General features: G+C 42.5%; 1 protein-coding gene across 8 annotated transcripts in view; it reads right to left on the bottom strand.

Moving 5' to 3' along the window:
• The window catches only part of c2cd5 (C2 calcium dependent domain containing 5), a 119,503-nt gene that overhangs the window by 83,147 nt on the left and 8,706 nt on the right, over positions 1–27,650 (bottom strand). For all 8 annotated transcript variants that reach the window (XM_033039470.1, XM_033039462.1, XM_033039463.1 and 5 more), the window contains exons 2-7: positions 19,177–19,275; positions 16,930–17,016; positions 15,663–15,834; positions 13,300–13,395; positions 11,919–12,074; positions 10,244–10,445 (exon numbers count right to left, since the gene is read on the bottom strand). In XM_033039470.1, the coding sequence (XP_032895361.1) occupies positions 10,244–10,445; positions 11,919–12,074; positions 13,300–13,395; positions 15,663–15,834; positions 16,930–17,016; positions 19,177–19,266 (803 nt within the window). In that variant the 5' untranslated portion in view covers positions 19,267–19,275. The remainder of the gene's footprint in view (positions 1–10,243; positions 10,446–11,918; positions 12,075–13,299; positions 13,396–15,662; positions 15,835–16,929; positions 17,017–19,176; positions 19,276–27,650) is intronic.

The raw sequence follows: 27,650 nt of genomic DNA, 5'->3' as shown, positions 1-27,650 counted from the left end.
GGAGAATGGGGTTGAGAGGGAATTAGCCGTGATTGAATGGCTGAGCAGACTCAATGGGGCGAATAGCATAATTCTGCTCCTTTATTTTATGAACATGAAAATCTAGGCATAATTATCTAGCAGGCAATAATCCCTTAAGAAAAACTAGAGCATTAGTCCAGAACAAACCATAAGGGAGCTTTCTTTAATTGGAAAGGAAGCTACCAAATCAACAATAAAATTATGTAATTAAGCACAAAACTAAAATCCCATTATCAAAAATTATAACAGTTATGAGCCAATACTTCATTACTTAGAATTAGGTATTAAAATATTAAAATCTATTTGAAATCAATAAATGACAGCAGCAATAAATCACATCTTTAGACATTTCATACACAAATTATACATACCAAACAGTGCATAAAATTTACTGTACCCCAGTGCAGCTGTTCCTTGTCAAATGCATAATCCTTCAAATGTATAACACTTACTGTATATAGTTTGATGTTAGTTCAGAATGATTGTACCCACAATAAATTTGAAAGCTCATCATTTACTGTGTAAATTATAAAAGAGATGGGAAAATTAAGGATAGCATTGTTTTGATAAAAGAGGAAAGCTCCGAATGAAAACACTACATAAAATGTATGACCCAAATGGCCAATTCTTGTACTCAACAAAACATCCTTCCACTTTTCACTCTCACGTTTTATCAACATGTCTTTCTTGACCTTTCCCTCTGCTGTACTTATTAGGTTCTATGTAGGTTTTTTTGTACGGAAAGCGCTATACGGGTCCACTACAGACTTTCCGGCACCCTTGGTTTAGGTATATTGCAAAGCGTACCTGAAGCGTCGCTGAAAATCTGTCCCAGCCTGTGTGCGCGATTTTGGCGCCGTTTAGAGGGGGGCGGGTTTAAAACGCGATTTTCTCTAGGCTGTTCAAATCGAGGATGTTCAGCCTAGTTAATCATTAACGAAAATTCACTGCCAGATTCCGTCGCTTGAGCTATTATTAGTTTTAAGGGCTTTATCAAATTGCTATAGCAGTTTAAAAATTAACCTCTAAACCCCCGACGGCCGGCAACCGGCCGGATCTCATACAGGGGACAACAGAAGGTAGGCTGTTTATTTTTACATTAAAAAGGGCTTCTTAAGATCCCTTTATACAAAGTTTAATGTTGCGAGTAGCTAATTTTGGGCCCATTATATCCCGCACTATTTTTCTGGGCATTTGAGGGTACAAATCTACCGCAATGTGAACGTTCTAAACCAGCGCGTTCACAGGATCCCCCTAGAAAGCTGATTTAAATGGACTTTAATTTACAGCAATTGAACACTAAATTCCTTCCATTTGGCCTATAAATTAATGTAAATGAGATTTTAAAATCATGTTTTATTGTGAATTATTTGTGAATATTATTTGGACACTTAGGCTATTTAAAAATGTTAATCATTTATTAAGAAATGGATAGATGTTTAGATCTAGTAATTGAAGTTTGAAATTAGCTACAATTGGGTAACTAACTAATTATATGCTTTAATTTCAGGTCATCCAAGTAAGATTATTTTATATTTGTTTCAGAATGGTTCAATCTATGATAACTGAAAATTTCATTCAGTTCTCTTAATTTTTAAGAAAGTTATGGGCTTTTGACTGTCCACGATCACAGCTTTTTTGTTATGTCCATAGAAAATCAATAGGGAACAAAATGCTAATTTCCAAGCATGAAAATGCCATAACTTTTTAAATACTTGAGATATGAAAGTGAATTAGGTGTCAAATTAAACTTCTTTTTATGCTTTATCTGATGGGATAAATTACAGACTTGATTTTTAAAATCTCAAAATTTTGTAACATTGCTACTTGGTTCCAGAGCTTTCCGGATTATCCATGTTGCTAGATCAACAGAGGTCACGGCCTCAGAGAGGAGTCAAACAGGACCAGAACGGTCAGCCTAGACCACAGAGGAGCCGAGATAGCGGCCTGCAAAATCTTCGGAAGTCGGCTATGGGAACGGATCTGCTAGTTCCAGCCAGGTTTCAGAACCGCCGATCAGTGCAGAGGTCCCCATGAGGTCGAGATCAGCCACTCACCCGGCCTAAGCACCGGAGTTTCGTGGGGGGGGTGGGGAAGAAGAGTCAAAGTCCTCTTTTTTCTCCAATCATGCATTTAACGATAAATAGCCTGGTCCACTCAGCTTCTTTCACTGCCATGTTGCTGTCCCCTCGCTGGCCCATACACGTTTTTAATGGTCCTTTCTATGTTTGTATATCATCTGCCCAGGTAATGTTTAGGTTCAGACCTTTCTTCAAACTGGAGAAGTGTCCCAACCGGTAACGTCGCCTGTCCATTCCCTCCACAGATGCTGCCTAACCCGTTGAGTTCCTCCAGCACTGTTTGCAGAACCATTTGCTTATATCTATACAGTTAAAAAAAAGGCCATCCTTTGCCAAACAGTCCTTTATAGACGTCTGAGGCTAAATATTTTCTCTTTCTCCATTCTATCCACGTTGTTCCTCTATGGAACTGCAGATGCTGGTTAATACACAAAAGGACACAAAGTGCTGGAGTAACGTGGCAGCACGAATTAGGGTCTCAGACCGAAATGTCACCCACCCGTGTTCTCCAGAGATGCTGCCTGATCCGCTGAGTTACTCCGGCACTTTGTGCAATTCTTATTTAAGCCTTTCAAAATATCAAAAACTTATTCTGTTCATCCTCCACAATCATCATTCTTTCCACCTGTCACCACAATTCTCTTCAAAACATTTCTAAAAACTTCAAATGTAAACAGTTAACCAAAATGTGATATTTCTGCTATACGGTGTACCTGAGAACAAGACATTCTCCATGTTCGAATTCCAAATAGGTCAAAAAAATTTTTTGTAAAAGATTGTACACAATAATTTTGCAAACACACATACAAGATCAAAATAACAGTGCACTCCAAAGCACAGAAAGAAACATGCTAAATAGATATAATAGAAAATAAACAAAACATTTTAAAACAATGTGCTGAATCATCAAAATGGCGCGTTCCCAGCTACCAATAAAGATCTCAGGTAAGGCTACACCATGCCATTCACAAACAGGACACAGAGTTAGAGGAAACTGAAATATAATGACAATTCTGCACGAGTTATAGTGGGTCTTTTTTTTTTACTATATTGACAGATTACGTGCTTCCCTTACTGGATATTTTTTTTTTAATAGTTTGGGATACAATTTGGAAAAACTGAAGGCTTTGATACTCATCTGTAGGTTTATATTAAGGCCAGAAAGAGTTCAATTTTTTATCCTGGTACTTTACCAAGGTGGCCAGATTAGCCAGGTGCAACAATTGAACTCGATGAATTTTGACCAGGGAAAGGAAAGATCTGGTGAAGAGTCATAAAACATAGAACAGCAGCAAAGGAGCAGGCCCTTCAACCCACGATATCAGTGTCAAACGTGATGGCAAATTAAACTAACCCCATCTGCCAGCACATGGGCTATATTCCTGCATACCCTGCCTGTTCATATGCAAGTATAAATGTCAGTATTAAAAAATTGTTATCGTATCAGCTTCTACCATCTACATTGCAGTGCATTTTAGCCACCTCCCACTCTATGTAAACAAACACTTGTCTTGCAAATCTCCTTGAGACTTTCCCACACTTACATTAAAGCTACGTCCTCCAGTTATGGACATTTCTACCCTGGGAAAAAGGATCTGACTATCCCATCTATGCCTCTCATAATTTTATATACTTCTGTGAGGTCTACCCTCAACTTCCGACGTTCCAGAGAAAGCAGAGTTTGCCCAACTTCCGCTTATTGCTAATAATCGCTGCCTCAAAAAGGCTGCCAACATCATCAAGAACCCACATCATCCTGGCCACACCACTCCTCTCTCCGATGCCATCATGTAGAAGGTACAGCAACCTGAAATCTGCAACATCCAGGTTCAGGAAAAGCATCTTTCCCACAGCCATCAGACTATGAAACACGACTTCAAACAAACTCTGAACTGTAACAGCTGTTTATTTATGTGTGTATATATATCTTCTATATTACTAAAAGTCTGTTCTTGACCGGTTTTGGCGATCTGTGCTGCGATTTCCGAGAGAACGCCGTCATTTTTGGCCACCTCACTCAGAGCCCCCCTCCGCCACATGTGTGACGAGGATTTTTCCAGTCGATGAAAAATGACAGAGATATTAATGATTTTACAAAATTCCCCATTCTCTCTGCTGCCCCCGCTGGCGGCAGGGGGGATGGACTATAAAACCAGGAAGTGGTGTGCCTCAATTAGTCTGCAAGCTGGAGGAAGGCAGAGGGTCACGTTTCTCTGAGCTGTGAATAACACTGAACACATGTTCACACAACTGTGAGTAAGTACCCTTAATGTGGTTTCAAAATGAAAATATGGTTAAAGTAAAAAATCACTGGTTGTTTGGGGGGTTTGGGTTGAAATAAAAAGGCACTCTCTCTCCCCCCTTCTTCTCTACCCCCCGCCCCCCTCTCCTCCCCCCCCCCCCTCTCCTCTCCCCTCTCCTCTCACCCCTCTCCTCTCCCCCCCTCTCCTCTCCCCCCTCTCTCTCCCCCCCTCTCTCCCCTTTTTCTCCCCCTCCTCCATCCCCTCCCCCACCGTCCCTCCCCTAAACCCCCCTCCCCTCCACACACCCCTACCCCCTTCCCTCCACCCTCGCTGCTCCCCACCTCTCCCCCTCCCCTCACCTCTCCCCCCCTCTCTCTCCTCCCCTCCACCCCCACCTTTCTCCTCTCACCCACCCTCCCTCTTCTCCTCCTCACCACCCCCTCTCCCTCTTGCCCCTCTCTCTGTGTCTCTGCCCCTTCTCTCTCTGCCCTCACTCTCTACCCCCCCCTCCCTCCCTCCCCCCCTCTCTAGATGTGACTGCAAGTTGTATGCGTCAGTAGATAGGGTGGTTATGGGGTAAAAGGAGCAAATTAATAATATTAATATAATATCAAGGGGGGTAATTAGCGTGAGTGCAGGGGGGGGTATAGTTAGTGTGTGTGACGCTGCATGCCGCCTACCCCCCCACAACCGCACGTTGGGGGAACAGACCCAACGGGTCTGCACTTGGTCTAGTATATTACTAAAAGTCTGTTCTTGACCGGTTTTGGCCATATGTGCTGCGATTTCCGAGAGAACGCCGCCACCTACGGCCGTCATTTTTGGCCACCTTGCTCAGAGTCCCCCTCCGCCGTATGTGTGCCGAGGATTTTTCCCGTCGATGAAAAATGACAGAGATATTAATTTTTACAAAATTCCCCATTCTCTCTGCTGCCCCTGCTGGCGGAAGGGGGGAGGGACTATAAAACCAGGAAGTGGTGTGCCTCACAGTCTCTTCAAGATGTAGGAAGGCAGAGGGTCACGTTTCTCTGAGCTGTGAATAACACTGAACACATGTCTACTCAAATGTAAGTGTCCTTAGTGGTTTTAAAACACTTGCAGAATGTGTCTATTGGTTCTAAAATGTTTGCAAAAAGTGTCTATTGGTTCTAAAATATTTGCAAAAAGTGTCTCTTTTGGTTCTACAATGCTTGCAGAATGTGTCTTTTTTGGTTCTAAAATGTTTTTTAGGTTCTCCTCTCCCCCCCTCTCCTCTCCCCCCCCCCTCTCCTCTTCCCCCCCCCCCTCCTCTTCCCCCCCCCTCCTCTCCTCTTCCCCCCCCCTCCTCTTCCCCCCCCCTCTCCTCTTCCCCCCCCTCTCCTCTTCCCCCCCCTCTCCTCTTCCCCCCCTCTCCTCTCCCCCCCTCTCCCCTCCCCCCCTCTCCCTCCCCCACCCTCCCCTCCACACCCCCTACCCTCTTCCCTCCCCCTACCTCCCCCTCCCTGCTCCCCACCTCACCCCCCTCTCAGCACCCCCTCTCTCTCCCCCTCACTCTCACCCTCTCTCTCTCCTCCCCCACCTTTCCCCCCTCACCCACCCTCCCTCTTCTCCTCCTCTCCACCCCCCTCTCCCTCTTGCCCCTCTCTCTGTGTCTCTGTCTCTCTCTCTGTCTCTGCCCCTTCTCTCTCTGCCCTCACTCTCTACCCCCTCCCCCCCCCCCCTCTCTAGATGTGACTGCAAGTTGGGGGCTATGCGTCAGTAGATAGGGTGGTTATGGGGTAAAAGGAGCAAATTAATAATATTAATATAATATCAAGGGGGATAATTAGCATGAGTGCGGGGGGGGGGGGGATAGTTAGTGTGTGTGACGCTGCATGCCGCCTCCACCCCCCACAACCTCACGTTGGGGGAACAGACCCAACGGGTCTGCACTTGGTCTAGTATATATATATATATATATATATATATATATATATATATATATATATATATATATATATATATATATATATATATATATATATATATATATATATATTCCATGGCATATGGACACACTGATCTGTTCTGTATTTATGCCTACAATATTCTGTTGTGCTGCAGCAAGCAAGAATTGTATTGTCCTATCTGGAACACATGACAATAAACTCTCTTAACTTGACGATCCGAGCAACATCCTTGTTAAACTCTTCTGCACCCTCATCTGCGATTAAGGCGCCACATCTCTCCTGTAATGTGGCAAGCCCGTTGTACAAGAGCCAGCCATTGTGCCACATCACACAGACCAGGTACCCCGTCATCTATGCAGCACACTGCCTTGGGAGAGTAGCTAACATAATCAAGGACCTTTCCGTCCCCAATCATTTATCCTTCTCCCCACTCTGGTTGGGAAGAAGATAGAGGCTTGAAAGCATGCACTACCAGACTCAGGAATAGATTTTTCCCCTCTGGTGCCAGACCCTTGAATAGTCCTGTCACAAGCTTGGCTATAATCCTGATTCTCCAAACTACTTCATTGTAGATATTGGAGTTTTTCTCTGGAACCGTTACGGTTCAATGGTGAGAAATTATATTCAACACTCTCAATAGGCAATAGGTGCAGGAGTAGGCCATTCGGCCCCTCGAGCCAGCACCGCCATTCAATGTGATCATGGCTGATCCAAAATCCTGCCTTCTCCCCATATCCCTTGATTCTGCTATCATTAAGAGCTCTGTCTAGCTCTCTCTTGAAAGCATCCAGAGAACCAGCTTCCACCGCCCTCTGAGGCAGAGAATTCCACAGACTCACAACTCTCTGTTTTCCCTCATCTCCATTCTAAATGGCTTACCCCTTATTCTTAAACTGTGGCCCCTGGTTCTGGACTCCCCAAACATCGGGAACATGTTTCCTGCTTCTAGCGTGTCCATACCCTTAATAATCTTATATGTTTTAATAAGATCCCCTCTCATGCTTCTAAATTCCAGCGTATACAAGCCCAGCCACTCCATTCTATCAACATTTGACAGTCCCGCCATCCTGGGAATTAACCAGATGAACCTATGTTACACTCCCTCAATAGCAAGAATGTCCTTCCTCAAATTGGGAGACCAAAACAACACACAATACTCCAGGTGTGTTCTCACTAGGTCCCTGTACAACTGCAGAAGGACCTCTTTGCTCCTATACTCACTCCTCGTTATGAAGGCCAACATGCCATTTGCTTTCTTCACTGCCTGCTGTACCTGCATGCTTACTTTCAGTGACTGATGAACAAGGACCCCCAGATCCCGTTATACTTCCCCTTTTCCCAACTTGACTCCCTTTAGATAATAATCTGCCTTCCTGTTTTGAACCAAAGTGGATAACATTTATCCACATTAAACTGCATCTGCCATGCAGCTGCCCACTCACTCAACCTGTCCAAGTCATCCTGCATCCTCATAGCATCCCTCACAGTTTGCGCTGCCACTTTGTGTCATCTGCAAATTTGCTAATGTTACTTTTAATCCCTTCATCTAAATCATTAATGTATATTGTAAATAGCTGCGGTCCCAGCACCGAGCCTTGTGGTACCCCACTAGTCACTGCCTGCCAATCTGAAAGGAACCCGTTAATCCATACTCTTTGTTTCCTGTCTGCCAACCAATTTTCTATCCATGTCGGTACCCTACCCTGAATACCATGTGCCCTAATTTTGCCCACTAATCTCCTGTGTGAGACCTTATCAAGTGCTTTCTGAAAGTCCAGGTACACTACATCCACTTGCTCTCCCTTGTCCATTTTCCTAGTTACATCCTCAAAAAATCCCAGAAGATTAGTCAAGCACGATTTCCCCTTCGTAAATCCATGCTGACTCGGACCGATCCTGCTACAGCTATCCAAATGTGCCGCTATTTCATCTTTTATAATTATTGTCACATACACCAAATGGTGAAATGTTTTGCATTCAGCTCAGCAAGACTATCCCCGTATATCAGTACAGAACAGTCCACTGAGTCCATATGCATTTTACAGTCCCAGCTGCAGCTGGTAACAAAGGCCTGCATGGGACATGCTGGTCGGCATGGGCAAGTTGGTCGAAGGGCCTGTTACCACGCTGTATGACTCTATGCTCCAGATTCAGGGCCAGTTTCTTACCAGCTGCTATTTAGTTTAGTTTAGTTTATTGTCACATGTGCCGAGGTACAGTGAAAAGCTTTTGTTGCGTGCTATTCATTCAGCAGAAAGATAATACATGATTACAATCTAGTAATTTACAGCGTATAGATACAGAGCAAGGTAAAGCCAGCAAAGTCCAATAAAGGATAGCCCGAGGCTCACCAAAGAGGTAGATTGTAGTTCAGCATTGCTCTCTGGTGGTGGTAGGATGAGTCAGTTGCCTGATAACAGCTGGGAAGAAACTGTCACTGAATCAGTAGGACTCGGGTATCTTTCTCATCGCTCTAACTTCTGCACTGGCGTTTGACATGATTGCATTGATGTATAGTATTATCTGATGTGATTGGATAGCACGCAGACAAAAGCTTTTCACTGTACCACCGGCACACGATGAACCTAAACATACTTCAAAAGTGAGCAAGCCTGCATGCATTCATGTGAAAACAAGATCTCCTGCTGTCTCCACAACATGGAGGTCGCAAACATTTGCTGCCTTGATTCACAGGAGAGTTACTTTTGTATGAAGTATTGAGCATGGAATGACACCCAAGCATCTCATAATGCCTTCAAGAGATGTGGAAAGCAATTGGAAATTTTACAATTAGCACACTTGATGATACTTTGCATCCTTTTAGCAGTGTTCTCAATATTCAGCATGACACCTGCCTTCATTAAAAACGATGGCCAAAAGTTTAACCATCATCACGTGAAAGTTAAAATCAGGAACATGCAACGCCAGGCTACTTGAGCGTATGCAACAAAGATAAGTGCAGTAACATTTTATCCAATGCAAGACAAATCCCATTTGCCTGCATTTGGCCTAATTTCCTCTACACCTTTCCTATCTATGTACCTGTCCAAGGATGCATTTTGAACATTGTAATGAAAACTGTAGGATGGAACTGCAGATGCTGGATTAAACCGAAGATAGACATGCTGGAGTAACTCAGCGGGACAGGCAGCATATCTGGAGAGAAGGAATGGGTGACGTTTCAGGTCGAAACCCTTCTTCAGACGGAAGAAAGGTCTCGACCCGAAACGTCACACATTCATTCTCTCCAGAGAGCTGCCTGTCCCGCTGAGTTGCTCCAGCATTTTGTGTCTATCTTCGTAATGAAACCTGCCTCTGCCATCCCCTCTGGTAGTTTGTTCCATTTATCCACCGTGTGAAAAGGTTCCCCTACAGCCTTCTTTAATCGAGGGAAAACTATTCCAATCGATTCAATCTCGTCTTCCAATTTAAGCCCTCTAATCCAGGCAACATCTCCATGAATCCTTTCTGCACCCTCTTTAGCTTGATCACATCCTTCCTTTGGTGGCATTGAGATCCGCGCACAATACTCTAAGTGTGGCCTTAGACAACCATTTGTAGGAATGGAACATGACGTCACAAAACCAGGAATAACAGGAAAGCGTAAGAATAAAAAATATGCATTTAATGTTCTTAGAACTTTTTATAACCATAAAGATTTGGTTTAAGTCATAAATTTTGCTAAGAAATGTAGCGCTGTTATTGCATTGGTTGATGGACTATTGATGCTTTCTGGCTGCTAAGTTTTATTTCCACAAATCATTCAAGAAAGCTCCCATTAATGTTATATGTCTTGCTTTTGCTGCATCTCAGGGTAAATGGGATTTACAATTGCAATAAATCTTTGTATTCAACCATGCTCAAATATATTTGAAGTGTGCAAAGAAGAGGCACATGAATCTTGCATGCAGCAGAAGAAAATACAATATGCGGAGAATGAGATTGCACGTACTTGCAACCTTGTACTTACTCTTTCAGATCTTTGGATGGAGAGCTACATGGAGGTAGAAATGATGTAGCTGCATTACTCAGTTTATCCAGCGTACATGCAGTCCCAATAGCACGTACCACAAGCCCAGATTCTCCTTCCAAGTCAAAACACTGCAGGTAGCCTACAACAGCATTGCCTCCCATCTCAAGAACCTTAAGGCCAATTTTCCTTTGCAGTTCACCTGTTTAACAAATTATATAGTGTTACTTTTATGACTGAAAATGCTGAAAACTACAGCCTATAAAACATGATAATGTGATTTCAGGCAGGTAATTCTTTAAGAAATGGTTGGCAATAGTGAACACCACCAGTGTACTGAATATATAGTGTTTAAAATACAGCACCTGAATGCCAGCACGTTAGAGATAGTACACACTTGCAGTATACATTGCAGGTGTATCATGCAGCTAGCGTTTTGATGTAGTATGCTGTTGCCAAATCATTTAAAGGATTAATTATGAAACAAACTGTTCCACAGAATGTAAATCCAGTGAAACGCATTGAGTTGCTGATCAACAGTGCCACAGGATAGTACAGTGGCACAGCTGGTGGAGCAGCTGCCTCATGAAGCCAGAGCCCTGAGTTCGATCCTCTCAGGTGGAGTTTGCATGATCTCCCTGTGACCCTTCGGGCGCTGCGGTTTCCTCCCACATTCCAAAGACGAGTGGATTTCTAGGTTAATTGGGCTCTGTAAACAGTGTATGGAGTGGATGTGAAGGTGGGATAACATAAAACCAGTGCAAACGGGTGATCGATGGTCAGCGTATTCTTGGTGGGCCGAAGGGACCGTTTTCATGTTGAATCCCTAACCTAACAAAAGAGGCCAGGTCTGAAACTTTTGCTGTTATAAACACAGCTGTAACTGCAACAAGTAATAATCATCATCATCAAGTAAGTAGCATGGATCCATGCAGCACAGAGTACAAATTATGATGAGAAATCTCTCCTGCACTCCCTCTATCACTACCACATCCTTCCTGTGGTGTGGCGACCAAAACCGTCCATGGCACTCCAAGTGCGGTGTAACCAATGTTTTTGTACAGCTGCAACATGGTATCCCATTGTTAGGTACATTTGGTAAAGTTGGTAAATTGGTACGTTGATTAAAAATAGAAGCAACAATGTAGTGGTGAGTAAAGGCGGAAAGGAGATTAAAAAAAAACAGATAACGAAATTGAAAGGAGATAAAACACTGAGGTGTGGAAGGCAAAGAGGGACTGGGTAGGGTCTGATGAAAGGTATTTAAAACTTTAGATGCGGCCTGAACTGGTGAATGTTTCCAGCATATTCTGCTTTGATCTCAAGCACGATACTTTGTTGTAACACATTGCGAGATGAGCAAGTATATATATTTTTTTTACAGCCTCCAGACCCTGGTTTTTACCACTTGTTTGTAGATTAATTGGTCTTTGTAAATTGGGGGATGGATGCGAAAAAGGAATAACCATAGAGCCAGTGCGAATCATGGTCGGCATGGATTTGGTGAGCCGAGAGGCCTGTTTCCATGCTGTACCTTTTAATCAATCAATAACTAGCTTAATCTCTCAGAAGAAGCATAAATCCCCTATGCAAAATTCTGCCATATCAAACAAGCTCTGACACAATCAAGCACACATCAACAAAGACATTGGCAACAATCAGCAAGACTTTCTACCTGACATCAATGAGATTAGCCGCTGCCTGGCTTCATTTGATGCTCTGGGTGTACGAATTCTATCAATCCATTGGTACTCAGGATCTTCGTTCACTACCAATTCTTCTACAAATCCATGGATTGTTACTGCCTTGTAGCACTTAGGAATGGACGGAGCTGTTGAGAGAAAAGCACACCGTCAAATTTGCAAGGCAAGACTGAGGCAAAAGCAATGTTGTCCTTTAGATTAGAGGTACAGCGCTGAAACAGGCCCTTTGGCCCACTGAGTCCGGGCCAACCAGCAATCCCCATACACTAGCACTATCCTACACACCAAGGAAGATTTTCAATTTTTAAATGAAGCCAAATTAACCTACAAACCTGTAAGTCTTTGGAGAGTGAGAGGAAACCAGAGCACCCGGCCAAAACCCATGTGGTCACGGGGAGGATGTACAAACTCCGTACAGACAGCACCCTCAGTCTGGGTCTAACCTCGGTCTCTGGCGCTGCAAGGCAGCAACTCTACCATTGCGCCACGTGCCGCCCCTTGATTGCCGCCCATTGTAATGATTTATTATGAGGTCAAGAAACTATGCAAACAATAATCACCTTTAATAACTTACAGAAATTTATTGCAGTCCTGTTGAGATCGGAATGCATACGAACTGGATTAGAATTTCCTTTCCCTGCTAGCTGTGCATGGTAGTAAGATTACTTAGAATCACATCAACCCAGTTTTCATTAACAAAATGCTCAGTTAAAAAGCTTTATGTTTAAGAAGGAACTGCAGATGCTGGAAAATCGAAGGTAGCCAAAAGTGCTGGAGAAACTCAGCGGGTGCGGCAGCATCTATGGAGCGAAGGAAATAGGCAACGTTTTGGGCCGAAACGTTGCCTATTTCCTTCGCTCTATAGATGCTGCCGCACCCGCTGAGTTTCTCCACCAGTAAAAAAGCTTCACTGTTTGTTAATGAGAAATGCTGGTATGAGCTATGGACACATCAGTAAGTTAGAGCCACACATGGGAAATGCTGTAAAAAGATGGTGAGAAATTTACCATCCAAGACCAATTCTCACTTTAGTATAGACTCTCACAGAACAAGGAATTAACTCCAGCACGGTGTGTTTACATACTTTAATAGACTTCCCCTGTAAACACGGTGCCGAAAATGGGCGTAAATTAAGACAGTACGGTGGCACAGCTAGTAGAGCCACTGACTCGGCGCCAGAGATGCGGGTTCAATCCTGACCTCTGGTGCTGCCTGTACATTCTCCCTGTGACTGTGAGGGTTTCATCCGGGTGCTCTGCTTCCTCTCACATCCCAAAGACGTGACAGTTTATATGTTGACTGGCCTCTGTAAATTGCCCCTTGTGTGTCGGGAGTGGATGCGAACATACTTACTACAAAAAAACTTGACTCCACACGATGATTGTCTGAAGCGGTTCAAATCATTGAAGAGATCTACTTTCACCATGACATTAATTTCTCCTCTGATACCTGTTCAGAACAATTATTTTAATGCAGTCAATGATTTGGATACGAAACAAAATGACAACTGAGCAAAGAATTAAAGGTTCACAAATTTTGCAAGTAACCCCAAGACTCATGTGTAAAATATCCTTTTTTTTCATTGCTATAAAAATTCTAAGGAGGCCATGAATCTTACTTTTAAACACTTTTGGGCAGCACAGTGGCACAGCAGAAGAGCTGCTGCCTCACAGAGCCAGAGACCCAAGTTTGATCCTGAATACGGATGCTGTCTGTGTGGAGTTTGTACGTTCTTCTTAGGAGGGTGTGGGATTTCGCCAGGGGTTCCGGTTTCTTCCCACTATCCAAAGACTTGCAGGTTTATAGGTTAATTGGTTTCTGTAAATGACCACTAGTGTGTAGGATGTGAAAGTGGGATAACATGGAACTAGCGTGCGGGTGATCGATGATCAGCGTGGAATCAGTGGGCCAAAGGGCCTGTTTCCACACTGTATCTCGAAACAAAATGAAACATCATACCACCTTAGCACAGAAAATATGGCATTAAAAACCAGGCTAATGAAAATTAAAAGGAAGAGATACTACAAACATTAACACCTTACTTTCCTGAAACATACTGAATCAAAATGGATTGCACAAGTTAATGCCATGATATAACAATGTTCTGAAAGAGGTGAAAGTGTTATAGAAATATCAAATGGTCTAAAATCTGCTCTTTGCTTTTGTAGTAGCCATTTAGCTGAACACAGTATGTTATAACTATAACCAGTTACCTTTAAATATTGTCTGCCTGTAATTATGTGGGTGGGATTTATTACGTAGTCAGAGGTGTGTTTGCAGCAAGGATTCTTGCGCAGATGCCCTAGTAATTAGCTTAGTTTGAAGAAGCATGGGAGAGAGGTCGCAGCTTTTGACCATGCATGAGTTTGACTATGAGTAAGATCAAAAACGTACTTAAACAAGAAGAAATTTGGATGAATATCTTACTGTTTTACTACTACAATAAAGAAACTATTAACCAAGAGACTGTGTTTTGGGAAGATTTTTCTTTGAATGTCTCGTGGAGAGCTTGTGAATGCGTTTCGATAATCTCCTAAACCCCTGTCTTCAATCACAGTGACTTAAAGGAGGAATCCTTGAAACAATATAAAAATCTGTCACTGCAGCTTTTTTCGTTTAGTTAAATTTAAGTGACAGATACAGCCTCTTTGGAACACTGTTCATGCCGACCAACGATGACCCACACATTAGTGCTACCCTACACACTAGGGACAATCTAAGGAAAATTTACAGAGGCCAATTAACCAACAAATCCGTACATCTTTGGAATGTGGGAGGAAACCAGAGCACCCGATAGAAACCCTCGTGGTCACAGGGAGAATGTGCAAACTCCGTAGACAGTATCTGTAGTCAGAATCACACCCAGGTCCCTGGCGCTGTAAGGCAGCAACTCTACCGCTGCACCACTGTGCCCCCCCGACTGCGAGCAAAATATGTTGTGCAAAAACACTAGTTGACACCTACATAGAAATTGGCAGAATGTTTCTTTTAATTGTTTGCCCATTTACAAAAAAAGATACAAAGTGCTGGAGTAACTCTGCAGGTCAGGCAGCATCTCTTGAGGGCATTGCCTTTCTGCCGTTTCTCATGTCTATCCTCCCCAACAGTTGTCCTCCCTCAAAACAGATGCTGGGCTATGATGCCCCACCCCCAAAGCCTTGAGCTGCCCAGACCAGCACGACCAGAGTGCACATTTTTCCCTCGTCCCGCCATTATAACTGATGTTTCATGTGATGGCAAACTTTTAGGCAGTTATTCTTTATCAAAAATATACTTCATCCTGGATCTTACATCTTGGAATATTACATTAAATGTATGCTTTAACTCGACAGAGAAAGTTGACCAAGCATTTAAATTATTTTTTTTTGACGTGTTCACTGCCAAGTTGGTTTTACTATTGAACAGATATTTTATTTTATTTACTGAACAGCTTAACCATCCACAAGCCTCAGAAATACCACAATTCATCAGCATGAAAAATATTGAAAAACAATTTAAAATGCTGTGGATGCAGTACAGTAGATAACAAATTAACATCTCCATGTTCACAATTAATTGCAACCGAGTTACTTTGTGGACTACATTTACCACATTAGGCATGAACAGAAAAACTTTATATGTAAATCATGTGCTTAACTTGCACTGCCAGCGTTTCTGACCATTACACCATACTACCAGCTGATATAAACTCATTAATTATCAGAAATTGAACTCACCGTGAAGAGTGTCGTAGATTGGAAACCAGCCAGAAAGAGTGGTAGCGGCTTCGTTGGACAGTAAAGGGTCAATATCAATATATACTTTCCCAATCGCGTCGTTAGCGCTGTAGGTATCATGATCCAGTACTGTTATCTGCAGCGGTTCATCTTGCAAGTCTTCATCATCAACCTGCAAGAACATTTTCACTCGTCAAAAGACATTAATTCATCTGATGAAACTCTGTTTCTACAGGTTGCACAGCCTGTGCAGTGCCCATGAGCTATGGCGATACCAGTTAAACTGAGAAACACTGTTTTATCAATAAAGCACAAAATGCCTGTAGTAAATCAGGGAGTCAGGCAGCATCTGTAGATGGGAGAGATAGGTGACAATTTAGCTCAGGACCTCATGAACTAAGCAACAAAGGGCAAAGTTTAAAGTTGATGCTTGGGGCAGGTTTTTGTTTACACAAGGGCGCTGGTTGCCCAGAATGCGCTGCCAGGGGGTGGTGAAGGAAGCAGATATGAAAGTGGCATTCAGGGTTTTTTAGAAAGGCATATGGATGTGCAAAGATTGGAGGTGTGGATCATGTGCAGGCAGATGAGAATAGTTTAGCTTGGCATCATATTCGGCACAGACATTGTGGGCCGAAAGGGCTGTCCTGTGCTGTACTTTTCTATATTCCATAACAAGAATACTTAATACTTCCAGCATTTCCTGTTCTATTTCAGTATTCAAGCATCTTTATTTTGTATAATATATTATTATATTTATTATATATTATTATGTAATTATTATATTTATAATAATATAAATTATACATTTATAACAATATCAATTATAAATTATCTTTCAGGAGAAATTCAATTAAAAAAATTATTCGTGGCTTTTTGGATATCTTTAATGTTTGGTTGTATATTTCTAACCAGTTAAAAGTTTTTTTTAAACTGAATTTTTTGGGACAACATTATTTTGTAATTCTTCACCGTTTTGATAGCAGTCTGACCTGAGAATGGGGAGCCACTGTCTGACAAAGACAAAGGAAGTTTCAAGAACGGGTCTTAGACAGGATGTCACTAATGCCTCACCAATCCTGGATAATTCAGCCAGCCCAAAAGAACATGTGCACCTGGGCCAGGTCATCACCTGTTATGCCTTAAATTGAAACACCTGTTAAATTCAGTAGCTCCAACGTTATAGCCAATAGCTTAAAATTTCTGATTCATTGAATAAAGTACAAAATGCATATTTAATATTTCCGCAAACCTACAATGCAAGACTTACCTCAAATTTAAACCATTCTGAATTCCATTGGGGATTGAGCGATTTGTGGTGCACATCTGTCTTAAATGTTGTATTACCAAACTTTACCTGCAAGGAAGAGAAGTTGTACATGTATTTTCCATTCCTTTTTAAACTCTGCTTATATTCTTCTTTAGTTCCAAAATGAATATCTATGCTGCAGATGCAACACAGTGGCGCAGCAGTAGACTGCTGCCTTACAGCACCTGAGATTCAGGTTTGATCCTGACTATGGGTGCTGCCTGTACAGTTTGTAGGTTCTCCCTGTGACCGCATGGCTTTTCTCCGGATGCCCCAGTTTCCTCAAACATTCCCAAGATGTGCGGGTCCGTAGGTTAATTGGCTTCTGTAAATTGTCCCTAGTGTGTAGGGTGGAACTAAAGTACAGGTGATCGCTGATCGGCATTGTTTCATTGGGCTGAAGGGCCTGTTCCCAGGCTGTATGTTTAAACTAAACTCTCTCGAATCATACATTTTGCCTCTAGATAAATGCAGAATCGGCAATAGGAGGTGACATTGAACAGAAATAACCAACCTTCATTTAAAGCAAAACACTATGCGCTGGAGCAACTTAGCAGGACAGGCGGCATCTATGGAGGGATGGACAGATGAGGTTTCAGGACAGAGCCCTTGCTCATTAAAATATCATTTTCAGAATCTTAAAATCAACAAAAAGCTACTGTGGATCAGCTTTTCCCTTTGAGAAAAGGGAAGATTCAAACAAGAGGACATGACTTCAGAATTAAGGGACAGAAGTTTAGGGGTAACATGAGGGGGAACTTCTTTACTCAGAGAGTGGTAGCGATGTGGAATGAGCTTCCAGGGGAAGTGGTGGAGGCAGGTTCGTTGGTATCATTTAAAAATAAATTGGATAGGCATATGGATGAGAAGGGAATGGAGGGTTATGGTATGAGTGCAGGCAGGTGGGACTAAGGGAAAAAAGTTGTTCGGCACGGACTTGTAGGGCCGAGATGGCCTGTTTCCGTGCTGTAATTGTTATATGGTTAAAAGGTCATTCTTGGGATGAGGGTTGTCCAATCAAGAAAAGCCAGAGTTTGAGTTGGTATTCCTTGCAATGTAGAAGATCGAGGGGTGATCCAATTTAAACATAAGATCCTGAGAGCTCAATAGAGTATATGTGAAGATATTTTCACTAGGGGGAAGAGTCGTGAACAAGGGGACTTAGCTGCAGAGTTAGGGGGCCTATCATTTAAAATGGAGGAGCTTAGAAATTCCTTCTTTCAGAAGGCAATGAATCACTGAAATTCTCTATTTGCAAATGGTAGAGACCAAATTGTTAGATACATTTAGGATGGAGATACATAAATATTTGGAAAATCAAGGAACTGCGCATTATGTTGAAGTGGCACAGGTGAGCCCAGCATAGACCAGCCACTACCATATTGAAAGGCTGGGCTGGCTTGAGGTTGCATGGTAGCCTTACTCCTGTGCTTATTTTCTTGTGTTCGAATTTCAAGGTTCTCTTTTCTCAATATTGCCATGGAAAGTTTCACATCCACCCGAGAAGTTAGATCGGATTTCAGTTCAATGTTTTGGCAACAGTGCTTTGGGATCGGAGTAGAGTGTCAGCCTAAATTATGTGAAGCCACCAACTAACCAGGATATAGATGGTGCCGATTGTGCTGCGGCCGACATCTTCAAAAATCACCGGTGGATTTCGTGCCCAAAAGTGAGTATGGAGCTCTGGATACTTGTGTAAAGATACAGCATGGAAACAGGCCCTTCGACCCTTCCATCGCTCATCTGTTCACACTAGTTCTGCGTTATCCTATTTCAGCATCCACTCCCTGCTCGTTAGGGGCAATTTACAGAGGCCAATTAACCAACAAACACACACACACACACACACACACAACTTGGGATGTGGTGGGAAACCGGCATCCTGGAGGAAACCTACACGGAGAAACCCACACACACACCGTACAAACTCCAAACAATGAAAACCTAAGGTCAGGATGGAAAGCAGGTCTTTACCAACTGCGACACTTCTCTCTGCTGATTCTTTGTGGCTTTTTATTTCCTCTCCTCGGTTGTACGTTGCGCTACGCTGTACGTTCTATAATATCTGATCACCCACTGATATCCCCCCCCCCTCTAATTACAGTCACCATATTCATAGCATGGTGAGTTGCATTTGCACCCAATGCAGAATCCCACAACAGATAGTAAATGTTACATCAGAGTGAGTTTTGCTTAAGGTATACAAACCTCAACAAATGCATCGGTGAGGTCACTGGCCCTGTCCATAACCGGCAGGTGACGGCCAGCCACAATCTTGACTTTCAGCTTCCCCGGCATAGTTACTCTCTGTTGAAAGAAAGAAAAGGCAAGTTACATAGCTGCCCATGTCATAAATCTCCGCTTACTTTCATTTCGACAGCGAGAACCTCAAATAGGAATTGTAGAGTTAACCAAATCGCACTTCATTTGTAAAAGTATTCAGCTGAATGAGCTCATTCTCCACACCCAGTAATAAAATACATCGAACAAAATCTGATTACTCATTGTTTAGCATCGAGAATGGTTGGGGAGGATTGGTCTTATTAATTGATAGCGGCAATACAGTAATTATGGCATAGAGCCTAATATAGTTTATTTCAAAAGGGACAGTGCCTGTCAGTGTGCCATTACTGTGCACCCTATCTAAAATTGAGAGTAGAAACAACAAAAATTAAGTAAAATACTTTCAAATTTATCCACCAGAAAAACCTGCTGCAGGTTAAAAGGTAATTATGTGGTGGAAATTATGCAATAAAGAAATGCAAGTATTTCATCCTCTACGTCAGGACATTCTTAATTCATGCCCTTCAATAATTTGTTCTCATTTTAAAATAACCTATGGTCAAGAGTGCTTAATTGTCATGTGTACCAACAACAGAATAAGGAGATTCTTATTTGCAGCCGCATAACAGGCCTGTAATCACAGTATTTACGAAGGACCGCGCCGATGCGGGAACTTCGGATGGTTCGACTCCCCCGACCGTGGGAGGAAAGGAGGAAAGAAGATAAGACTTTATTGCCTTCCACCACAGTGGGGAATGTGGAAGAGCCGCTGTGGTGGATGTTTATGTCAATTTTTTATGTAGTTGTGTGTCTTGTTGCCTTTTTGATATGACTGTATGGCAAACCAAATTCCTCGTATGTTGCAAAACATACTTAACTAATAAATTACGATTATGATTATGACAAAAAAAATAATAAAATTAGAAATCCTGATTTTAGTGCAAAAAGCCCAAAATTCAAAGCGAGAGGATTGGAGTGTAGGAGCAAGGAGGTCCCACTGCAGTTGTACAGGGCCCTGGTGAGATCACACCTGGAGTATTGTGTGCAGTTTTGGTCTCCTAGTTTGAGGAAGGACATTCTTGCTATTGAGGGAGTGCAGCATAAATTCACCAGATTAATTCCCAGGATGGTGGCACTGACATACGATCAAAGAATGGACTGACTGGGCTTACTTTCACTGGAATTTAGAAGGATGAGAGGGTATCTTATAAAAACATATACAATTCTTACCGGATTGGACAGGCTAGATGCAGGAAAAATGTTCCCGATGTTGGGGGAGTCCAGAACCAGGGGTCACAGTATAAGAATAAGGGGTAGGCTATTTAGGACTGAGATGAGGAAAATCTTTTTCACCCTGAGAGTTGTGAATAGACAATAGACAATAGGTGCAGGAGCTTCGAGCCAGCACTGCCATTCAATGTGATCATGGCTGATCATCCTCAATCAGTACCCCGTTCCTGCCTTCTCCCCATATCCCCTGACTGCGCTATTTTTAAGAGCCCTATCTAGCTCTCTCTTGAAAGCATCCAGAGAACCTGCCTCCACCACCCTCTGAGGCAGAGAATTCCACAGACCAGAATCTGTGGAATTCTTTGCCACAGAAGGCAGTGGAAGCCAATTCACTAGATGTATTCAAGAGAGTTGGATATAGTTCTTAGGGCTAATGGAATCAAGGGATATGAGGAGAAAGCAGGAATGGGGTACTGATTCTGATCGATACCTGGCTCGAAGGGCCGAATGGCGTACTCCTGCACCTATTTTCTATGTCTCTAAAATCCTTAGTGCAACCAAGTCAGTTCATAGCTTATAGTTTAGTTAGTGTTGTGTAGTGTTCAAGAGCCTGATGATAACGGATAAGAAGCGGTTCTTGAACCAGTTTTCAGGCTCCTATACTTTCTTCCCGAAAGTAGGAGTGAAATGAGAGTGTGGCCACGGTACAAGAATTATAAGTACATTAATTATACTTTGGCAAACTCTCACATGCCAAGATATTTCAAAGTGCTGACTGAGGGAGGAGGTTGAAGGGGATAATTACGATGAACATTAAGCAGCGCTTGGAGGCAACTTCTAGAGAGGTTCTCTCAAGGTCTTAAGATAAGCAAAAGGATGTCCTTGTGGCAACAAAATTTTAGAGCACAGGAATATGCACAGAAAGATCGAGGATAGGAAACAGATGGAAGAATGTGTGCTGCAGCAAGATAGAAGCATAATACAGAGTGATCCAAAAAAGGGCCTGAAATCAAGACAGTCACAAACAATACCTGTGAAGAGATCTATACGGTAGAGTTGTGTAGGATTTGAAAATTGTTGCCTGGAATTGAGGAAGGTGACATAAAGAAACTTCCAACATGCTGAGGGTTTCAGCATCTACGTGAAGCGAGGGAAAGGTGCAAGTGGTTAATTTATCAAAGTTGGGAGTAAATGGGTTCTGTGATGATCTGGGCAAGAGATATAACGCTCAGACAAACAGCATGAGGTAATGTACCTTCTCACTTAGGCTGAACAAAGAGCAAAACTTTGATGTGCGTTTCTGCTAGGAATTAAACAGAATAGCCCCAACCTTCCAAATGTTAAGGTCAGATATTGACTTTACATTATACTATGTGGGTCTTTCTAGGGATCAAAAGTGGTGGCAAAGCATGCAGCTGAATGACTTAAAAACCAATGACACCTACTATTTGTTTAGATGTAGTTTGGAGATCCAGCATGGAAACAGGCTCTTTGGCCCACTAAATCCATGCTGATGATAGACACAAAATGCTGGAGTAACTCAGTGGGACAGGCAGCATCTCTCTCTCTCTCTCTCGAGAAGGAATGGTTGACGTTTTGGGTCGAGACCTTCTTCAGTCTGTGTTCAGCATTTTGCGTCTAACTTCGGTTTAAACCAGCATCTGCAGTTCCTTCCGACACAAATCCATGCTGATCACCTGCTCACACTAGTTCAGTGTTATCCCAGTTTCTCATCCACTCGCTACACACAAGAGACGATTTACAGAGAGCCAATTAACTTACAAACCCTTTGGGATGTGGGAGGAAAGTGGAGGAAATCCATGTCAGAGATTGTGCAAACTCCGCACAGACAGCACACGGGGCCAGATTGGAACATAGAAACATAGAAATTAGGTGCAGGAGTAGGCCATTCGGCCCTTCGAGCCTGCACCGCCATTCAATATGATCATGGCTGATCATCCAACTCAGTATCCCGTACCTGCCTTCTCTCCATACCCTCTGATCCCCTTAGCCACAAGGGCCACATCTAACTCCCTCTTAAATATAGCCAATGAACTGGCCTCGACTACCCTCTGTGGCAGGGAGTTCCAGAGATTCACCACTCTCTGTGTGAAAAAAGTTCTTCTCATCTCGGTTTTAAAGGATTTCCCCCTTATCCTTAAGCTGTGACCCCTTGTCCTGGACTTCCCCAACATCGGGAGCAATCTTCCTGCATCTAGCCTGTCCAACCCCTTAAGAATTTTGTACGTTTCTATAAGATCCCCTCTCAATCTCCAAAATTCTAGAGAGTATAAACCAAGTCTATCCAGTCTTTCTTCATAAGACAGTCCTGACATCCCAGGAATCAGTCTGGTGAACCTTCTCTGCACTCCCTCTATGGCAATAATGTCCTCCCTCAGATTTGGAGACCAAAACTGTACGCAATACTCCAGGTGTGGTCTCACCAAGACCCTGTACAACTGCAGTAGAACCTCCCTGCTCCTATACTCAAATCCTTTTGCTATGAAAGCTAACATACCATTCGCTTTCTTCACTGCCTGCTGCACCTGCATGCCCACTTTCAATGACTGGTGTACCATGACACCCAGGTCTCGCTGCATCTCCCCTTTTCCTAGTCGGCCACCATTTAGATAATAGTCTGCTTTCCTGTTTTTGCCACCAAAATGGATAACCTCACATTTATCCACATTATACTGCATCTGCCAAACATTTGCCCACTCACCCAGCCTATCCAAGTCACCTTGCAGTCTCCTAGCATCCTCCTCACAGCTAACACTGCCCCCCAGCTTAGTGTCATCCGCAAACTTGGAGATATTGCCTTGGGTCTCTGGGGCTGAGAGACAGCAGCTTTACCAACTGCACCACTGTGCTGCCCCCATAATCGTTGCATTCAGATTACCGAGAATCATAGAATGTCGTCACGACAGACAATAGTAAGATAAGCAAATTAAATCTGTCACCGACATACTGCAAATATTTATGCACCAAAGCAGTTGTATGCTTATGGGTAGAGAAACCTGGCTTGTACTAAACAGTTTTTACATGGATAGGATTTTTAAAATTTAGTTTGGCACAAAATAAAACACATTTTATTACACTCACTATGCAACTTCAATAAACTCAGTGTCAGGAAAAACACAGATACTCTTGAATCTTCTGGTGCAAAAATGGTAAAGAATCTGGAGAAAAATATGAAAGGCATTGTAAAGTATGATATTTCTAGATGGTTTGAATAAAAAACAAGTTTCTTCCAATGTCATACCCAATGTTCTACGCCTTAGGCAACTGTCCTTATACATTTTAAAATTCAGCTTAAATGCTTGCTCTGCAGATGAGGAAAAGGTATTAGCTTGTAATACACAAAATGATTTTGAAATAGTTTGAATGTTATTCTATTTTTTTAGCTTCCATTATAAGTTCAGTTCAGTTTAGCTGATTGTCACGTGTACCGAGGTACAGTGAAAAGCTTTAGTTACTTGCTATCCAGTCAGCAGAAAGACAATACAGTACATGATTACAATCAAGCTATTATAGTGTATAGATACACGATCAGGGAATAACGTTTAGTGCAAGGTTAAGCCAGCAAAATCTGATCAAGGATAGTCGGAGGGTCTCGAAAGAGGTAGATAGTAGTTCAGCACTGCTCTCTAGTTTTGGTAGGATGATTCAGTTGCCTGACAACAGCTGGGAAGAATCTGGAGGTTTGCAGTTTCACACTTCTATACCTTTTGCCTGATGGGAGAGGGGAGATGAGGGAGTAGTCAAGGTGCGACTTGTCCTTGATTATGCTGCTGGCCTTGCCAAGGCAGTGTGAGATATAAATGGAGTCAATAGAAGGGAGGATGGATTGTGTATGGGTCTGGGCTGCGTCCACAATTCGCTGCAATTCCTTGTGGTCTTGGGTGGAGCTGTTCCGAAACCAAGCTATGATGCATCCTGATAAAATGTTTAGTATGGTGCTTACATAAAAGTTGGCGAGAGTATTAGGGATCATTCCTAGCCTTCTAAGGAAGTAGAGGCATTGATGTGCTTTCTTGGTTGTTGCTTCAATATGGGTGGTCCAGGAGAAGTTATTGGTGATATTGACAGAGGAATTAGAGGTTTTCAACCATCTCTACTTCAGCGCCATCAATGCAATCTGGTGTATGTGTATTGCTGGGCTTTCTGATGTCGATTACCCTCTCCTTTGTCTTGATAGTTCATAGGTACATACATTTTAGGATCAGAAATAGGCCATCAAGTGTTACTCTGCCATTCAATCGTGGCTGATCTATCTTTGCCTCTCAACCCCATTCTCCTGCCTCCTTCCCAGAACCCCTGACACCCTTACTCATCAAAAATCTATCAATCTCCACCTTAAATATATCCATTAACATGGCCTTCACAGCCTTCTGTGGCAATGAATTCCATAGATTCACCACCTATAATTAGTAAGGAATAGAACTAGAAATAGGTCTGTGGGAAAAGAAAAGCAATACACGATTTTCCTGTAATGTCAATAGACTATTAATGAACTGGTTCTCCATGAATTCATCCACACAGCCACCTAGTGGCCATGGTCTACCCTAGAACACAAAAAATGTCCCAAAGAGAAAATTACAATAAATCGTATCAGAAAGCTATAATTCATGGGATTTATGTGGGCATGCAAGATTTAAGGTATAAGTGAAACAGTTGAAAGTAATATATTTATATGAAAGACAGTTGTCATGGAATATGGTCAGTTAGATTTATAAGCTTATACTAAAAAAATATATACAAAGTGCAGGAGTAATTCAGCAGGTTAAATAGCATTCCCGGAGAACATGTTCTTTCCATGTCCAATTCATGTTCTCCAGGGATGCAGCCTAACCCGCTGAATTTGCTGTAAACCAGCATTTGCAGTTCCATGTTTCTATAAGTTTATCCTGATATATATTAATGTCAGGTGTGCCAAGATACAGTGAAAGGCTTTTGTTTATGTGCTATCCAGTCAAATCACTGTACAATCAAGACACACATAAATACCACAGGTGGTGCAAATAGAAAAATCTTTGACGTTAGAAGTACAAAAAAAAAAATGCCATGGCTTGCAATTTGGGACAGGTGCAAAAATATATCTGTTTACAAAATACTGAAAAAAGTGTTTTTATCATTAATATATTTGATCATGCTTTCTCTTTAGATTTTGGGATGTATATTTCTGACAATTTTGCATTTGCTATGCTGTACATTAAAAGGGTGCATACATCACAAAAACAAAAAAGTTTATGATTATTTAAAATGCATTAGTAACTTCCAGCAAAAGTGACTTTAGCCTTGCTGGCAGATTACTTCACCTACACAATTCTTAGCAGCAACCAGGTTCACTTCAATTTAAACTGATGTCTGTTATTTTATCAAAATGGTCAATTCTAAATTTCAAGACCCCACTGCAGAATATTTTCCATTCTTTCACTGGAACAAGGATTAGCAACTTAGAGCAAAGGAGTTTTTTTGTTCCCACTGTGTCGACCGAATTATTTATTTTAATTCCTGCAAATAAATTCTGGCATCATCCCATAGCAACCCTTGTTTAGTTTAGTTTTAGCTTAGAGATACAACGCAGAAACAGCCTCTTCGGCCCACCGAGATTGTACCGACCGGTGATCCCCACGCACTAACAATATCCTACACACACTGGGGACAATTTTACATTTATACCAAGCCAATTAATCTACAAACCTGTACATCTTTGGAGTGTGGGAGGAAACCAAAGATCTCAAAGAAAACCCACACAGGTCATGGGGAGACGTACAAATTCCGTACAGACCGCACCCGTAGTCAGGATTGAACCGAGGGTCTCTGGCACTGTAAGGTAGCAGACACTGTGCCGCCCTATTTTAGGGTTATTTTACGCCTTTGTGCCTCTTTGTCTTCTCCCTATTTTAGTTACCAAGGTGATGGATATTCTGTGGGTAGACAAAAATGCTGGAAACTCAGCAGGTGAGGCAGCATCTATGGAGCGAAGGAATCGGTTACGTTTCGGGTCGAGACCTTTCTTCAGTCTGAAGAAGGATCTCGACCCGAAACATCACCTATTCCTTCGCTCCATAGATGCTGCCTCACCCGCTGAGTTTCTCCAGCATTTTTGTCTACCTTTCGATTTTCCAGCATCTGCAGTTCATTCTTAAACAGGTATTCTGTGGATATTGATTGTATATAAATATTCAGACTTGCAACAACCAGCATGACACACATTACAAATATCATTCAAAACAAAGTGCTGGAGGAACTCAGCAGTTCAGGCAACATCTGTCGAGGGAATTCCAGGTTCAGGGAGTTTCTTCCCAACTGTTCTCAAGTAACTGAACCGTCCTCTCACCAAGCTGGAGTGTGGGCCTGACCTCCTATCTACCTCCATGGTGACCATAGAACTATCATAAAACAGACTTTAACTTACACTGAATGCTGTACTCTTACACTATGGACAGCTTGATTCTAATTCTGAATAGTCTTTCCTTTGACTGGATAGCATGGTACACATGACAATAAGCTAACCATTGATGTTTTAGGTCGGAACCCTTCCACCCTTCCTGGTCTGCACACAAGGGCATCTCCCAATCCCGATCAATTACTTCCATCCCCATTCTCCTCATACCCCTTCCCCCAAATCGTTCCACCTGTATCCTTTCCTCTGCTTTTAAATTTCACCTCTCTCCTGACCCAACACTCCTTTTCTTTTCTTGCCTATATCAATTACTACCCATTTGCCAAACGCCCACCCCTTCACCTGTATCCACCTATCACTTGCCAGGCGTTACTTCACCCCCTCCACCCTCCCTTTTCCAGCTTTCATCGCCTCCCCCCTACCCCCCTCCTCATCCTCCTCTCCCCCCATCAGTCTGAAGTGTCTGCATACACAAATTTGAAACAAAAGACAGTGCTGGAGTATTCCAGCAGGTCAGGCAGTATCACTGGAGACCATGGGCAGGTGACATTTTGGGTCAGACCCGAAACATCACCTATCCATGTTCTCCAGAGATCCTGCCTGACCTACTGAGTAACTCCAGCACTTTGTGTCTTTTGTGTAAACCAGCATCTGCAGTTCCCCGTTTCCTCACAAACATGATATTTGTTCTGAAGTACGTTTCAATCCATCTCAATCCATGTTCCAAACTTATTCAATATCAATCGTTATTGGTGCATAA

The sequence above is a fragment of the Amblyraja radiata genome, chromosome 21 (assembly GCF_010909765.2).
Source record: "Amblyraja radiata isolate CabotCenter1 chromosome 21, sAmbRad1.1.pri, whole genome shotgun sequence".
Lineage (NCBI taxonomy): Eukaryota > Metazoa > Chordata > Chondrichthyes > Rajiformes > Rajidae > Amblyraja > Amblyraja radiata.
The sequence above is the reverse complement of the archived record's forward strand: the minus strand, read 5'-3'. Positions and strand labels throughout refer to the sequence as shown.